Source organism: Tamandua tetradactyla, chromosome 8, assembly GCF_023851605.1.
Source record: "Tamandua tetradactyla isolate mTamTet1 chromosome 8, mTamTet1.pri, whole genome shotgun sequence".
In the NCBI taxonomy this organism is placed as follows: domain Eukaryota; kingdom Metazoa; phylum Chordata; class Mammalia; order Pilosa; family Myrmecophagidae; genus Tamandua; species Tamandua tetradactyla.
Window position 1 is genome coordinate 25,790,481 of NC_135334.1, and position 17,049 is coordinate 25,807,529.

Consider the following 17,049-nt stretch of genomic DNA (forward strand, 5'->3'; position numbering starts at 1 on the left):
CGGGACAGAAATCCTAGAATGAGCTGGGACTCAGCATCAAAGACTGAGAAAACCTGCTCGACCGAAAGGGGGAAGAGAGAAACGAGACAAAATAAAGTGTCAGTGGCTGAGAGATTTCACACAGAGTCGAGAGGTTATCCGGGAGGTTATTCTTACACATTATATAGATATACCTTTTTAGTTTAAGGTGTATTGGAGTGGCTGGAGGGAAGTGCCTGAAACTACAGAGCTGTGTTCCAGTAGCCTTGTTTCTTGAAGATGATTGTATAATGATACAGCTTTCACAATGCGACCGTGAGATTGTGAAAACCTTATGTCTGATGCTCCTTTTATCTACGGTATGGACAGATGAGTAAAACATATGGATTAAAAATAAATAAATAATAGGGGGAACAAATGTTAAAATTAAAAAATATATATATTGGGTAGATGGAAATACTAGCGGTCAATAAGAGGGAGGGGTAAGCGGTAGGGTATGTATGAGGTTTTTCTTTTTCCTTTTCATTTCTTTTTTCTGGAGTGATGCAAATGTCCTAAAAAATGATCGTGCTGATGAATATACAACTATGTGATAACACTGTGAGCCACTGATTGCACACCATGTATGGAATGTTTGTATATTAAGAATGTATGTGCTTGTACATTGTTTTAGTAATAAAAATTAAAAAAAAGAAAAAAAGAAGAAGGGTGGGATAAAATGAAGGACTTTCCAAGAAGCCTAAACGTGTGTCCTGAGCTGGGTCATCTCCCCATTCAGGGCAGAGGCAGGAGATCCCGGTGTGCAGTTCAGTGTGGGGCTGGAGCGCAGGGCCCGCGCAGGCGCAGAAATAGCAGGGCTGGGCCTCCACCCCCCCACCCCCCCACCCCCAACCCCGTGCAACCCTCCACCCCGCACAACCCTCCGCTCCGCAGTTCCCCAGGCCCAGCGTGGGCCCCCAGACCCAAGCGTCCCGCGTCCCCCGACCCTCTCTCCTGCTCCTCCTCTGTAGGCGCCTGCAGCACTTCCCAGCCACTTGCCGCCCCGTAATCAGCACCATTATCTCTGGATAATTTTCCCTTCTCTCGGCAGTGTTGCCTGTGAAAGGAACCCGAGGAAGGACCAGTGTTTCTGGGACTACGAGAAGCGGGGGACGCGGCCTTGATTGCAAATGACAAATTAAGCCCATGTGCCCCGCAATCCTGCCGCAGTGATTGCGCTACGGCCGCGGAGCGCCCCCGCCCGCCCAGGCTGCCTGAAGGGTGCCAGTGACCTATCTACCTTTTCTTTGACTCGCCTCTCATTTAGCAAATCTATAATGCATTTAATCTCCGAAAGCCACTGCGCTTGGCTTTAAATGTCTAATTTGCTGTCGAGAGCTCCCGCAATTCTCTCACCGCCGCCGATTAACTCGAAGCTTTTGTTTGTCGGATCACCTGGGCTCCCCTCTCCGAGTGGAGCGCGGGCTCCTGGCTTTGATCCCCCTCCGGAGCCCGGAAGAAAAAAAATACCCAAAGTGGGGCGGATCGGGAACTGGCTCATCTAGCAACTCCCCTTCCCCCGCAGGCTGCTGCCGGAGCCTGGGCATCCCCTGCCCCCCACAACTCCAGGTCGCCCCCAACTGCCCGCGCGTGCTGGATAGTGGGCCGGCGCTGCAAGGGTGAGAAGGAGCCAGTTCCTTCCGTAAGCAACGGCAGGCCGCTGGGGGGGCCAACCCCACAAACGAGTAATTGCCGCACAATGGGATAAATGTCAGCAGGGGGGCGTTCAAAATGCTATGCGAGAATAGAGAAGGAACGTTCTTCTTGCGAGTGCAGGAAAGCGTTTCAGAGGAGGTGCTATTTCTATAGCCGTGCAGGGTGAGCAAAAGTTCACTCCGCGGGGATGCTGAGGGAAGGCCCTTTGGCTGGGGGGCGGCGGGTGCCAGCAGGGTGGAGGGTGACGATTTTTGACCTGTTTGGGAAATGGCAAAGAGTTGGGTGTTGGTGATGCACAGGCTAGGGGAGCAGTGTGTGTGTGTGTGTGTGTGTGTAGGCCAGGGGTTGCTGAGAGGTGGGAGCCAGGGAGGAAAGGAGGACCCCAAATGCCGGGATTTAGGTCTTGTTCTGCTGCAATGGAGAAGTATTGGCCTTTTCTAAGCAAGAATTTGCATATTTATATTAATACTTTTATTAATATACATATGTATATGTATACAACATATACATATGTTTACATACAGGCACACATATATGCTTCTATATATTTCTGAGAATATATATTCATTTTTATGTTCATATAATTATCTATGTAGATTCACATTCATTCATTTATTTAAAATTTTCTCCCAGAAATGTCCCATAGTCCTTGGCTTTTCAGAGCAGTGGCTGATGGGAGAGAAGGGCTCCATCCCTGGGGTCAGTTACCTTCCCCTACTGTATACACACATACAAATACACACACACATATGCACAAACATATACACACGCGAACATGCACATGCACACAGAAACACACACACAGAAACACACACATGCCTTCCTCGAGCCATACCGGTTTCAGTTCCATGCCAAGATGGAAAGGATCTGAAAGGCTAGTTTAGATATCCTGAATCCCCATTTTAACCAAATAAATCCCTGAAAGGGAGGCATTAAGGCAGCAGGGTAGTTACCCCTAAGAATGGGGTAGTTCCTAGGGAGAGAGGGCCTCTAAATCCCCCTGTATGGACCACTGCTTCCCAAACCTCTCTGCCCAGCACAATCATTTGGGAAGTTTTGAAAAAAAAAATAGAAAACGTGGGTCTCACCTGGGCTCTTCTGAATCAGAATTTCTGGGCGTGGGTCCTGCAAATCTGTATTTCCAGACCACCCTCTCCCCCTCCACCGGCCACGCCACCTCAGCTGCCCATGGTTCTGCTGCACGACAGGCTTGGAAATCCCTAATGGAGGGATTACTGACTCACAGAGCTGCCCATGAGAAGCAACTCCTATTTCTCCTGAGTGCCCCATCCCTTAGCTCCAAACTGTCCCTTCCAAGACCCCGTGTCAATTGCTCCTGAAAACAGAAAGAGCCTTTTTCAAAGATTTATGAGGCTTCTGGCCGGCTGGGCTGCCAAGTCCCTGGAAAGGCTGGTGTGGGTGGTGGCAGCCCCCTCTAGACAGCTGTAGAAGGCAGGATTCCTGGAGCGGGCCCGCCTGCCGAGGCTGGGGCTCCTGCTGCAGATGCCCATGTTTACCCAGGGTGGGCTGGAGGGGCCTGGATGCCGGGCTTGGCTCTCAGGACTTGGACAGCTGTCTCTGGACGGCCACCAAGACATTGCCTTCCAGACCGCGATGGAGTGCTGGGCCTGTGGCAGCAGTGTGGACGCTACAGGTAAGTAACTCAGTCTTCCTGATGTTTCCTGCCAGGCTGGCATCTGTCACCTTACATTATTGTCATCTTCCATTTAGGTCCCTGCTTTGTGATTCTTTTTTAAAATAAAAAAGGCAGGAGAAGCTATCTGTGGCAGGGCTCCAAGCATCTCTTAATTGCAAATTCCCTCAAGTACCACTTCCCTGGAGCTGCAGGCCCTGTCTGCTAGTCAGGACTACTTCAGCCTGGTTGATTTTTAATAGGCAGGCAGTAATTTTCAGCCTCTTCTAACTTTCCCTTTTGTTCATCCGTAAATCCTGGCATGTCTTCGTCCTGTGCAAGGGATCTCAAATTATTAGAATGAACCCTCCCCTGTCATTCATCTTTATCTTAAAAGGAAAGGAAGAAAAAACAAAAGAGAAAAGGGGGAAGAGAAAAGTACGGAGGGAAGAGGGGGAAAGTGATGGAAAAGACATGCTGGAGTATTAGCATTCACACGTGTGGCTGAGATTCAGCTTGCATGCAGCAGGAGGACAGGGCAAGTTGATCAGATATTGAAATTGGTGTGGACTCAGTACCCTGAGCACCTTGAGTGATCCTCAGTCCTGCCCCCAGCCCCTCCCCTGAGACTCCACAGGCCTCAGAAGGTGGCAGGACTAAGGGATTTAACCTCCTGGCAGGCAGGGGGCTTTTGGGACCATGCTGGGCCCTAAGGGATTTTTTCCATTTGATTGGGACCCTTGCTTTACAGATTGTTGAAAATGTTGAATATCAGCCTGGACCAAAATATGGAGAGAAGAAATGGGGGAGTTGGAAAAAGCAGTGGGGGGAAAAAGAACCAGATGTGGAAAGCAGTAGACGGCATTCCAATGCAGCAAGCCAAGTAAGAATTTTGCAACTCAGTTTCTGCCGTTGCAAAATGGGCCTAGGAAAATCTGCCTTAAAAGCACTTTGAAGTAATGCATGGGTGTCATTGAAGGCCCCCCATCAGCCCTTAGAGCTCCGAGGCTTCACCCTAGGGGGGACTGTCTTTGAGTCCATCTCACAGGCAGCAGGACTGGTCCTGGTGGCGGCCGCCGGTTCCGGCAGTCAGTGGGGGTCATGTGAGAGCAGGAGAGGCGGCCCAGAGAAAGCCTGGGGAGAGTTAATATCAAAAATTGCTGGACTGATGCACAATACACTTGCTAAATTGCCCTGGTACCCAAAGAAACAGTTGCACAGTAATATGAAGGGGAGTGGAGGCCAGCAGATGGGAATTGATGTGGACACTTCATTCTTCCTCACTCAATAGAACCTCTTTGCTGTTATTGGCAGGCCAGTGACCTGGCCTGTTGGGGCCGTGCAGGACCTCCAGGGACGGGGGAGTGGGTTTTCTGCTCTCCAGAGGCATCGAGTAGGCTGCCTGGCTGGATGCAGCAGATGAAGCCGCAGCGGGTCAAAGCAGATGATTCTCAGTGCTGCGTCCAGCTCTGCCACCGGCTGAGTTCTACATCCATGCTAGGCTCTGCCTTTCTTATCTCAAAATGGGCAACAGCTCCTACTCTTCATGTGAATGGAATGGCAAGTGGATGGGAGCGTGCTTTGCAGAGGTCAAATTCATTTATAGAGATAACGAGGCTGTTTCCATTCCGGAGCTTCTTAGCTGTTATCTACCTGTGTCTGTCTTCCCCATGAGACAGGGCCTCTTGAGGGCAGGGGCTGCCCTGCTTTTCATGTACTCAGTGCCCAGGACAGAGCGTGGCATAGAGCAGGTATTTAATCAATGTTTGTTGATCTGAAATAAATAACTTATTAGGATGCAGGTGATTATTAATGCCCTTAAGTCCTCTCCATGCCAGCCCATCTCTAAACCCTAAAGATGGGAATGTACTTGAAGTTATTTCCCCTTATCTCTTGCTCCTGGGCACCAACTTTTCCATGTACCACACCTATGGAAAGAGTGAGGCCCTTGAGGGAGAAGGGCTGGGGGATTGATCTCTTTCTGGATAGCCATGACAACCACCTCAGATTGGGCTCTACGTAAATGGCACAATGGGGTTGTGTGGCCAGGATATCGTGTGCAGCTCAGTTTCTGATGAACAGAGATGTGCAAACTATAGTAAGAGGCTCTCCCATGACAAACTTCGGGCTTATCATTCTGCCGACCTGGTGACTACTCAAACCAGAGGAGTTAAGGTCCTGGAGGCTGCCTAGGCTATTGCCATTGCTTGGGGGAGAGGATGGAGGGAGCTCACTTCCCTTTGTGTCCCTATCTATGAACCCCTTTAAGACTCAGTTTCTATGACTCAAGCCAAGTTGGAAACTCCAGCTAAAATTCAGTGACATTTGATACATCTTCCCCAGTATCTTAAAGTTATGTACAAATCATGGAATTAGGAGCCAGACACAATTGGGGGCCACTGCTTTCAAGTGGCATCACTTTGACCTCACGGTCCTGGTTGTCTCATCTGTGAAATGGGTCAACAGGACCCATGACCAGGGTTGTAAGGAAAAAACACAATAGATATAGTGTCTACACAATGCCCAGCCTATAGCAGCAGCTCAGTGAATGCACTTCCTTGTCTTTCTTTAGCCCACCTCTGGTCATCAATTTCCTTATCCTCAGGCCCCTATCAGTGGGGAGTGTTCAGCAATCCCCTTCTCACAGGAGGGTCAGAAGGACTAAATGAGGCCCTGGATGCAAAGGGCCTAGCACAATGCCAGGCCCGCAGTGGGCATGGAACAATTGAGGTTTTATCCTCCCCTCGTGTTCTGTCTCCCATTTGTTCCCTTCCAGATCAAGCAGGCTTTTTGTTCCAGAACCGGCATTCCGGTTATTTGAAGTTTCTGGATATGTGAGCAATCAGCACAAGTTTCCTGACCAGGAACTAAGTTCTGCCCTCGGCCCAGGGAACACTGGCTCCATCTGCTGACATTTGGCTCCTCTCTCTGCTCCCCACTCTGACTCTGCAGTGCCCGACCTTGCTCTTCCCTAGTACCTCTCTCCTCTGGGGCCTCGGAGCCCCATCCCGGCCAATAATCTTGGCTCTTGGCTGCCCCACACCAAAGGCAGATGGTGTTGAGTAATGGGGCTTCTCCCGCGGTTGGATGGGCCAGCGTCAGCAGAGCTGACTTCAGCATAATGCTGGCAGGAGGCTGTTGGAGCTTTGCACTGTCTCTTCTTCACAAGCTGGGTGGGGGAGGGACAGGGGAGCAGGGATGAGGGTTTTGGAACCTTTCCTGAAACGGGAGTATTTGTGGGCAGATTGCATTCCCAGCCTCCAACGTCCCTGCCATTGAACTTCCCAGAAGACATCTCTTTGTTTGCCTGTATTTCACTCTGTCGGTGTCTAAAAGGCTTCTTCCATTTGCTTTTATATATTCATTTGAAATGACTCCTCCAATATTTAATCTTTATCGGAACCTGGACGCCTGGTATTTATTTTGCAGGTCCGGTGCTCATCTGTTTTCCTTCAGGGCTCGGGCAGGAGGCTGGAGAGCCGGGTGTCCCTGGGGGGTGGGGGTGGGGGGTGCCATCAACATTAGTCCTGGTGACAGGAGGACAAGTCAAGGCCCTGCGGGCTACCCATGAGAAGATCAATCTGGCAAAAGGCTAATGAGCATACTGTGGCTGCAGCAAGAGAGGGGCTTCAAGACTTGCTGGGCCTCTCAGTGCAGGGAGTGGGTGATCTTCCAGAGACGAGAGCAGGGGGGCAGATGGCTGGCATGAGCTGGGTTTTTCCAGATTGAGGCAGCTGGGGACCAGAGTTTAAATTTCTGAGCAGTGGTGAAGGGCAGTGAGGAAAGAGGTAGCCATTTCTCAAAGCATATGGCTTTGATCTCCCAACAGGTGGAAAATCCAGGAGAACACTTTTGCTGCAGAATGCAGGAGTTGGGTTAAATATTTGAAATAAAGTGGCTAGAGGGTCAGCCTCAATGAGATACTTATGGAAGGTTGTGGAATAGCTTTGTTTTGTAGGTTCAGGGATGGTTTGGAATGTACACTGTTTTGTCTAGATAGGGGAATAACTCTCTCTTCCAACTCCAAAGGCATGTTAAATGTTATTTTATACCAGGCAAGGTGCCAGACTCTTAGAATATAAAAGTGGTCCCTGCTCTTAAGGAATTTATAGGGAAATACCATAAACCAGGATGGCAAATAGGCTTTAACACATAGTCAGATTTTTCTTTTTTAAGAAAAATTGGAAAGCTTTATCTAGGCCCAGGGAGAAAGAATGTAGAAACCGTTTAGTGATGTCTGCCTCGGTGCGGCGTGGGTAATGGCGTCCCCTAGCTAACCCTGCTGAAGGAACTGGAGCACACTCAATTCAGCAAAGACGGTTTGAGCAAGTACCATGCGCTCGGCTCTGCGCTAAGAGCTTGAGAGGTGGTTGAATGCAAGCCTTCAAGTAGAAACCAGTCTAGTTGGAGCAATACAGGAAACAGTGATGAAACAGTGTTATCAGCACTTGTCTGAAATCCTCAGAGAGGGGAGCTGGAGGAGCTCACAGAGAGGAGAGGAAGGGTGAGTGGGAGTCCTCAGGGGGGGGGCTTCCTGGCACGGAAGAGGAGGAACCCAGCCCAGGAACACGGCATTCTGCTTGCAACATCAGTATCCCACCATCAAAAGCTGTTCTTGAAGAGCAGGTGAAAAAAGAGGGACCAAGAAGGACAGCAAAACCCAAGCAAGCCTTTTAACTTTCCCTGTCCTCTTCTCCCAGAAGCCTCTCAGGCAGAGGGGCCACAGCACTGCTCCCAGACTGTCTGGGCTGGCGCTTTTCAGAGCGCTGCTTTGGTGGAGAAGCTGTTTCTGGGGAAGTAGTTTTGACCCTGCTCTTGCCGGCATGTGATGAATATTTCATAGCCCAGATGTAATCCTGTCAGCGATTTCCTCTCCTTCCCCTCCCCGGCACCCCTCTCCCCGGTCCAAGCCCAGTCCCCAACCGCTCCAAACTCAGGGAAATCAGTCAAAACATTTATCAGGAATCGGTATGAACCAGCCAAGCGCTGTGAAGAGCTAATCTGTGCAGAGCTAATAAGAATGAACAAAGTCACCACACACTCCGCCATGGGCATCGCTGATAAGGATTTGTCAGAAGAACTGCAGGTAAGATCTGAACAGCCCCTGGAAGTGGAATGCAAATGCCTCACTCCCTGTAGGCGCTGCTAGTGCAGGCTGGAAGCTTCGGAACAGAACCAGAAGCTCACCCAGGGGGTGGGACGGGCAGGGCGGATGGCTGGGACCCAGGGTCGGGCAGACCTGCAGAACCAACTCAACCGAGACGGACAGAGCTTGAGAGTGGAGCATGGTGGGTGCAGCATGGAGGATGGGGAAGGGTGAGAAAGCAGGCTGGAGGCAAGTTTTCCTTTCTCCAGACCTTAACAGAGTGGACCCTGGAGGGAGGCTGATGGTGCAGAAAGTGCTGAAATTAGATACAGGAAATAATATTCTCAAACAATAGGAAGCTGCTGAAGACCAGGAGAGGGTTTTGGAATTGCCCGCCTGGAAACCTGAAGATTGTTGCTAAGGAGCAGTGGTCAGGGCCCCCGCTGCAGAGTTGACAGACATAGGTTTGCATCCCAGTTCTTGAGGTTTCTAGCTGTAAGACCCTGCAAGGTTACTAAGCTTCCCTGAGCCTCAGTTTTCTCATCTTTATGACCAGTAGTACCCTGTTCCTAAGACTGCGTGTGACGGTCACGGGGAACAGGGCCCACGGAGGGCAGGGTACTGTGCCCGGCTCAGGGCTCAGAAAACCTCCGCTGCTGTTCTGTGATGTGCGTCGTGGGCGGTTTGGCCTAAAGGCAGCCTGACAGTCCAATGTCCTCATTCAGGTGTTGGCAAACTTTTTTATACAGAGCCAGATAGGTTTTGAGGGTCATATTCAACATGATCCTCTAATATTCACCATCGCCATTGTAATGCAAAAACAGCCATAGATGGAGCGAGCATGACTGTGTTCCAATAAAATTCTATTTACAAAAACAGGTGTTAGGTTGAATTTGGTCTGTGGGCCACAATTTGCTGACTCCTGGTCTAATTGGCCTGCCAACTCTTTCTCAGCTAGGGCTTCAAGAGGGGGCCAAGGGGCAAGAGCTTTTGAGCCAACAGACTTGCTGCAGGGGCTTGGGGTACCTGTTAAAACCCCACAGTTTGCAGAGGTTGTGCTAAAAGGAATGGGTGGGGGGCATATTCTAATAGACATCTGAGAAGATTTCCCTGTCAAGGAGACGTTCCTGCATTGACTGTGTTGTATGCCTCCTTCTATACATCTTCACAGCTAAGTTTACTGTGGGGCTGATGCATTTTTACGGCATCTCCTAAAAGTAGACACATTTTCATCTTTTTCTTGAAATACATCTTGTTAAATCTCTCTGCCAATTCCTTCTGGTTTATTGGGCTTGGAAGCAAGCTGTGAAGAATGATTTGTTCTCAGGCCACAAAGCCACCCCAAGACAGGTCTCTGTCCCTCCCCTACAGCCACAAGGGAGAGTGGAGGTGGGGAGGAAGGGAGGCCTGGTGTGGGGTGTAAATGAGGTTTTTGAGTAACGTTGCTTTCCTATTCCCTTACATGTTTTAAAATCTGATGGTTTTCTCAAGTGCTGAGCTCTCCGCTCTCCCAGTGCAATAATATTGTCTTGCATTTGTGTGGGGTTTTACAGCTTGCAAAATGCTTTCATGTATAGATACACACATATATATCACCTCTCCATTTCCCCGGCCACTCTGGGAAGAAGTCGGCAGACCAGGAAAGCTCATTCCTGTACCGCGGACAGGCTGAGACCCAGCGCAGCTGTTCCAGATCTCGATCAAGGTCACGGGAGCATGGGCAGGGGGTACTGTCACCCCCTCCTCCCCAGGATCTCAGATCCTCACCCGTAGAACCTGTAAATGTCACCTTATTTGGAAAAAGGTCTTTGAAGATGTTATTAAGTTGAGGTTCTTGACATGGGGAGGTGATCCTGGATTAATTGGGTTAATTAAACCTTAAATGCCATCACAAATGTACTTTGAGAAGCAGAGAGAAACTTCACGCACGCATGCATGCACACGTGTGCATGTGCACAGAAGAGACAGTGATGGGAAGACCGAGCAGAGAGAGAGAGACCTGAAGATGCTGGCCTTGAAGAATGCAGTGCTGCAGCCCCAAGCCAAGGCATGCCGGTCGCCACCTGCAGCTGGAGGAGGCAAGGGGCAGATTGTCCTGGAGCCTTTGGAGACAGCATGGCCCTGCAGATGCCTGGATTTCGGCCTGGTGATACTGATTTCAATCTTCAGGTCTCCAGGACCCTGACATGGGGGCTCAGACTCAGGCTTCCCAGCTCCAAACCCTGCCATGCCGTCAGCCTGGGGAAGGACCACCGCCTCTGTCCAACCAGCCAACCGGGCAATATTAACTGAGTCCCACTATGATACCGGGAGCTGTGGGCTTTGGGGAGAATTAGAAGCTGGAGTCCCTGCCCTCCAGATGCTTCCAGGCTGGCTGCGGAAGCAAGATGCACTTGCATGAAACAATTAGCTAGTGGAATGGGTCAGTGTTTGATGAAGTGCCAGCCGGGAAGGATGCATCTTAATTACCAAGTTTGTGGATCTTCTAGCCTGGGATGAGATGTTCTAGCTTCTTTGCAGCTGGCCCTGGAAGAGGACCTGAATGGGCAAAAAATGTGTTCCCAAGGGACTCTGGGACCCTTTGGTCTAAGCATGTTATTGCAGGTGCTTCCTTCCCGTCATGAGTGTGAAAGTGTCCAGGCAGCACCCATGTCCAAGCACCAGGACCCACGTCCAGCTCTTTGCCAGTGGATGGGAATGGGAAAGGTGACATCAGATGGGGTCTCGAGGAGGGGCTGAAAAGAGCAAATAAAGAGGAGAATAAGAATAAATTAAAACAGGATTGATTTCTTGTGTCTAATAGAGTTTTTCTTTCTCTCTGTCTTTTTTTTTTGGAAAGCAGCATCTGGCATATGTAATAAGACACTGTCTGAAACCCCTGGAAGGAGTCGGAACCTTGCTGAAGGAAAGGGGTGGAGGACTCAGATTCATTTGAATTTCCCCCAGAGCCAGCAGCCTCCTCTGAGTCCTGGGGTCAAGGGCTCGGTCTCAACCAGCTAAGGGCAACCCTGGCACCCTAAACGGCCTGGTTAGGACAGCCGAACTCTCTGGCCCACCTTGGAGAAAGTGGGCATAACTTTGTGCTGAACCCAAAATGTAAATATCTTAATTGGCATCTTATTAGTACAAGCAGAAAAGCCCATTGTTATGGAAGAGAAATCTCCCAATCCCGCACCAATTAATCTTTGGCTACAGGCAGCTCGTGCTCACCATATCAATGGGTCTGGGGGCCTGGGGAGGAGGAGGGAACAGTGACAGCCACGCATGTGGCTGTGGGGTCTCAGAGCTGGAGAACGCTCTCCTCGCAGGAGGTGGAGGGTGTCCCCATGATAAGTGTCTGGGAGAAGGTTAGGGAGAAGAAAGCTGCCTGATGTTGGGCACTCTGAGGGCTGTGGGGGAGAGGGCATAGTAGACAGTTGTCATTTTATTTATTTATATTTTGGCTCTGCAGCATCTGAATTGCCTTGCTATTAAAATTGGCCTGCCCCCCATATGAGTCTTGGGGGAAGGCGGAGCATGCCTCTTTCAAAAGGAAAAGAAAATTCCAGCCACTTGCTTTGCCAGTGTGCTGAGGCAGGACGGATGTACATGTCCAAGTCTGAGTCACCCACCCGAAGCTTTAAATCCAGGAAGGCAGCAGGGACAAGGGGGCCTTCTTCCAGGTGCTGGTGACAGAAGCGTCCCATTTCCACTGGCGGTCGTGCCGGCCGAGCCTTCTCAGGTTCTACGTCTGTGTTGTGGTTTTGCCTGTGCTTCTGGCTGCCTAAGTCTGCCTCTGCCTGTTGCCTTTTCCCCAAACCTCATTCTCCTATGTTCCTTATGACTCTAGAAACATCACGATGCCTTTTAAATAAATTCCTTTTCTGCTTTCTGCTTAAATCTACCAGAGTTGGTTTCTATTGCTTGGAACTAAAACAAACCAAAACAAAACAAAACAAAAAACCTCTGATTAAAACAATACGTTTTACCAGACAGAGCAGGAGGCAAAGGAGGGAAATTCATATTTCTGGAGAGCCTGGCGTGAGCTAGGCCCAGGAATTGTTCCTTCTGTTCCTCACGAAGCCCACTGAGATACCTAATGAGTGATTTCCTTCAGTTACAGTGGGGGGGTGGGGGGGTGGGGCGGCGAGGACTCACAGAGCTGGCTGATCTGGAAGTGGCAGAGCTGGTTTGAAGCTGGCTTGCCTGGCTCCACATCCAGCTGTTCCCACCACGTGCGCTGCTCCAGTAGCTCTGGCCAAGACAAGGTTTCACCCTTTTTGATTTCCTCCGTCTCTGTCCAGACCATCCCCACTCATCTTTTAAAGCTTGACATACACTTTTTTCTGGAATGTTCTTTGTCTTCTCTGCTCCCACAATACATTTGGCAGAAGCCTTTCCAGGGGCTGATCCCATTCTCAGGTAATGCTGGTTGCTCTCCTTTTTCACAGAATTTAAGTTCCTTGAGGCCAGAGATTTTTTCTCAATGGGCCTTATAAAATTTCCTCTAGCTCAATGCTTGACATTTCTTTTGATGCTCAATAAATGCTTATCAAGTTAAATCAATAATGAGTCAAGTAGGGCAATGAAGATAGAAGTGAACATTTAAAACTTTCCCTACAAAAGTAGTGAACCATCGGGGGTGGGCCAGTTCTCACCTGCCACTCGGGAGACCCGGGTTTAATTCCTGGTGCCTACCCACGCAAAAAAAAAAAAAAAAACAACAAAAAACGGGACCATCTGTGTTGGTTTCTTAAGGCTTCTAAACAAAGTACCACAGACTAGATGGCTTAAAACAACCAAAAATTATTTTCTGACTGTTCTGGAGTCTAGCAGTCTGAAATCCAAGAGTGAACAGGGTCAGCTCCCTCTGAAACCTGGAGAGGAGAGTATTTCCTTACCTCTTCTGGATTGTGGTATTTGACTGCCATTCCTTGGCTTGCAGCTGCGTCACTTCCATCTCTGCCTCTGTTGTCACATGGCCTTCTTCCCTTGTCTGTGTGTAATTGTGTGCAAATTTCCCTTTTCTTCCAAGGACACCAGTCCTTAGGCCCACTCTCATCCAGTTTGACCTTCACTTAACTCATTACATGTTCAAAGACCACATATCCAGTTAGAGTCACATTGAAGGGACCAGGGGTTAGGACTTGAACATATCGCTTTAGGGAACACACAATTCAACCCACAATACCATCTGCTCCAAGAGGGGAGAATGACCTTTGTGTTTTAAAGACAGAAACCTGAAGCAGGGTTGGTGCAGCTATATACACACCTCAGCCATAATTTCTTGGAGTCTCATCTGCTTCTTTTGGCCTGAAGCTGAGAGCTGTTGAGGGGAAAACGTGCTGGTGGTGGCTGTGCCTGTCCCTGTCCCTACCTCTGCATCTCATTAGCCATGCAGTGGGTACTTCTGCTTCAGTCAATGTGATGGATAGTGCCTCTTGTGCACCCCAAATCTTCAATTTCCCATGGTGCTTTCTGAGAATGGTCCAGCTCCATGAACTTTTCAAGGAAAACGATTTTTTTTAATGATATTAGGGTAAAAAAAAATGATACTAGGGTAAAAGCAAACATGCTGAGGGACAGTGAAGGGAGTTGAGGTGTTTCCCACCTTCTCAGCCTCGCTCCCCACTTCCATGTTGGGCTGGATTCACAGAAAGCTGTGTGAGCCAGGTGTATTGCCTGTGGGTGGTGCTGCCTCAGCCTCCTGGCTCTGGAGAGCCATGTTTGTATTCAGAATAACTTTGTTCGAGTGAGCACTCCATAAACATGGCTCAAAAGACCAGCCTGAACCAGCTGTTCTACACCGAGAGGTGGGCCGGGGAGGCAGCTCTTGTCTGAGAGAACTTCTCCCCGCTTCATTATAAAACTCCACTTTCTGTGGCCCAAGGTCCCCACCTGCCTGGAGCTTGGCTGACTGAGGGGGGAGAAGATCGTCCTTGGATTGTTCTCAACACTAGATAATTTCCAGCCAGCTATGCAGGAGCCTCGGAACCACGCAAAGTGTTGTCTGGAGAAATCTTTCACAGATATAACATTGAGACAACATTTAAAATCTCATTTAAGTGAACACAAAGAGAGGGCTCCTGGGTAAAAGAGACTTAATTAATCTCGTTTCTGTGTAGATACTTTTAATTAAATGTAACTCCACATTCTTTTCAAGTAGATTGGAAGGGCCGGGCAGTCTTGCTACTGGTGTGGCCGGAGTTGAAGGTGGCTAGCAAGTGGGTGGAGGCAATCAGAGATGTTGGAAGTGCACTGCCCACACGGGTCTGAAAGACTGGGAGGTGGACTTGTTTCCTCCTTTCCTTCATCTCTCAAGGCCAATATGCCTCCAAGCATGGATTTTGCCTTTTAGGCCAATATGCCTCCAAACATGGATTTTGCCTTTACGAGCAGCTCCTTAATGCCTCCTCTCTCCATCCTATAACCTCAGTTCTAGTTCAGGCCCTTAACTTCTCTCTCTTGGCTTGTGGCAATTGGTCTCCCTCTCTCCAATCTCAGCCCCTTTCAATCTACTCTAATTCATCCAGCTAGATGACTCTTCTTAAAACCCCACTTCTGTTATAACCACTCCCCTAATCAATAGTTAAAAATCGCTTTTTAATTTTCTAATTAAATGCAAACTCTTCTTAGCACAGTCAGAATGTGGTTTCTTAGAAAACTGCTCAAGCCTAGAGGTGGCATAACAAGAGCAAAGAGTTGTAATCTTTGCAGAAAGAGGTGAGGAACGATGGATCCAAGAAGAAGTCTCCTGGAGAGAAACTAAACCAGAGTCAGACACACTGTACAAAAAGTCATCGACTGGAATCATCTAGACTTAGAGAGGGAATTTGGATTTGAAATAATAAACACTGAGGAGTCAAGAAGAGAGGCAGAGTTCCAACTGAAGGTGGAACCTAGGGAAATTTCATGGGCCCATGGAAGATTAACCACAGGGAACTGCTGCCTTGGACTTGTGACAGGAGCGAGCTGTTAAGGAAACCATGCTGGTGTGGTCATACACAGAATTAAACCATATGTGGTGAAGACTGATCACTAACCAATATCTACATTTCTCCTCTTAGTCCTAGCATACATCTAGACCACATTTACTACCCTCTCCCTACTGCCCGGTAAATAGATGGGTCTGTTTGACTAAAATTTGGCCAATGAATTATAGGTGGAAGAGATGCATACCCACTTCCAGGTCTCATTTCCCGAATCTCCTGAGATCTTCTACATGGTCTCTTTTTGCTCCACTGGGATGATCCAGTGGAGGACTCCAAGGCCTAGAGGATGATGAAGACATTAGATGGATGGATCCCAAGTCTCTGGATGACTGTGCAGAGCAGAGCCTCTTCTCCCAACCCTACCACCATATTGGAAGGTGACATGATAAGAAATTAATGTGTCCCATGTTAAACCACTGAAATGTCTTGATTGTTTGATTGAGAAGTCAACCTGTCCTGACTAATACAATAGGCATCTTCCTATGAGAGATACCTAAGAGAAAAAGAAGCAGGTAGACCTGGACCACATTCAACTCCCATATGAGGGCTTGTGAAGATTCTCCATAGAGGTTAGAGCCATCTCCCACCTTACTAGTGTCTCTCAGCCCTTCTTCCGTATTCTTTTGTAATCTTGAGGAGGCTTCCAATAACCAGGAGAAGAAGACACCTGGGGTAGGTCCTGCCTCAAGGGCGAGGGATGGAGAACTGTATTAGTCAGATTTGTGCTGTGAGGCTGGTTAAAAGCTATGGGTTTACACCAGTGGACTTTGTATTTCTCACCCACAGGTCCATGTGTTGACTATGTTGGCTCTGCTCCAGGCTGAGGATCGTGCTCAGATCCGATCCACGTAGCTCTCCTCCTGGGATCACCAGCATCATGACAGATGGAAGAAGCACAGATCACCAAGCCAAACCATGCAAGCATGTTTAAACTTCTGCTCGTGTCACTGCCATTAAAATTCCACCAGTTAAAACATGTAACATGGCCAAGTCCAGAGTCCATATGGTGGAGATGTTTATTCTGCACACTGTGAAGGGAAGAAAGGGAGGGAAGAGAGAGAAGGAAGAATCATAGACAAAAATATAATGGGCCACAAGTGCCATCTTTGCAAAGGCAACTAACTACCTAAAATTGAATTTCTGGATGGTGAAGTAGGAAGCTCCAGAAATCAGTCCCTCCACCAGAACAACTATTAAACAGGCAGAAATTGTCTGTATCAACTATTCCAAAACTCCGAAATCTAGGAGAACACTGTACAGATCCAAGGGAGAGCAGAAGGAAGAGTCTTGTAAATTATGGTAAATATCAGTAAATTGCTCTCTCTGTGGATGGTTATCAACACCCATCCCACACTCTCATGGCAAGCAGCAGTGGGGCCTGGCCCCTGCATGGCTTGCTGGCGCTAGAGAAGGAGGTAAAAATCCACTTCCCCAAACTGCTATTGCATACTATGGGCTATTTCATACTATGGGCTATATATATATATCCATCAGCACTACCACAGCAACAGCAGAAGTAAATAAGAGGGGGAGGGGGCAAGAGTTAAGAGGAAGTTTAGATTTCCTATACGGCAAGTGTGTGTTTATTGGTTTTCTTTCTCTTGGGAACAATGAAATTATCTAAAATTGAGAGTGGTGATGGACTGTGGATTTTGGCATTATACATGATGCCCAATGAACACAGG

General features: G+C 48.7%; 1 protein-coding gene across 1 annotated transcript; it reads left to right on the top strand.

Moving 5' to 3' along the window:
• The first annotated feature begins 1,726 nt into the window (after positions 1-1,726).
• On the top strand, positions 1,727-16,815 carry LOC143645042 (uncharacterized). Its single transcript, XM_077114693.1, has 4 exons — positions 1,727-1,836; positions 3,196-3,328; positions 4,059-4,190; positions 16,151-16,815. Exons 1-4 carry the CDS (start codon positions 1,727-1,729, stop codon positions 16,214-16,216), a joined length of 441 nt encoding a protein of 146 aa, XP_076970808.1. The 3' UTR covers positions 16,217-16,815.
• Positions 16,816-17,049: the final 234 nt, after the last annotated feature.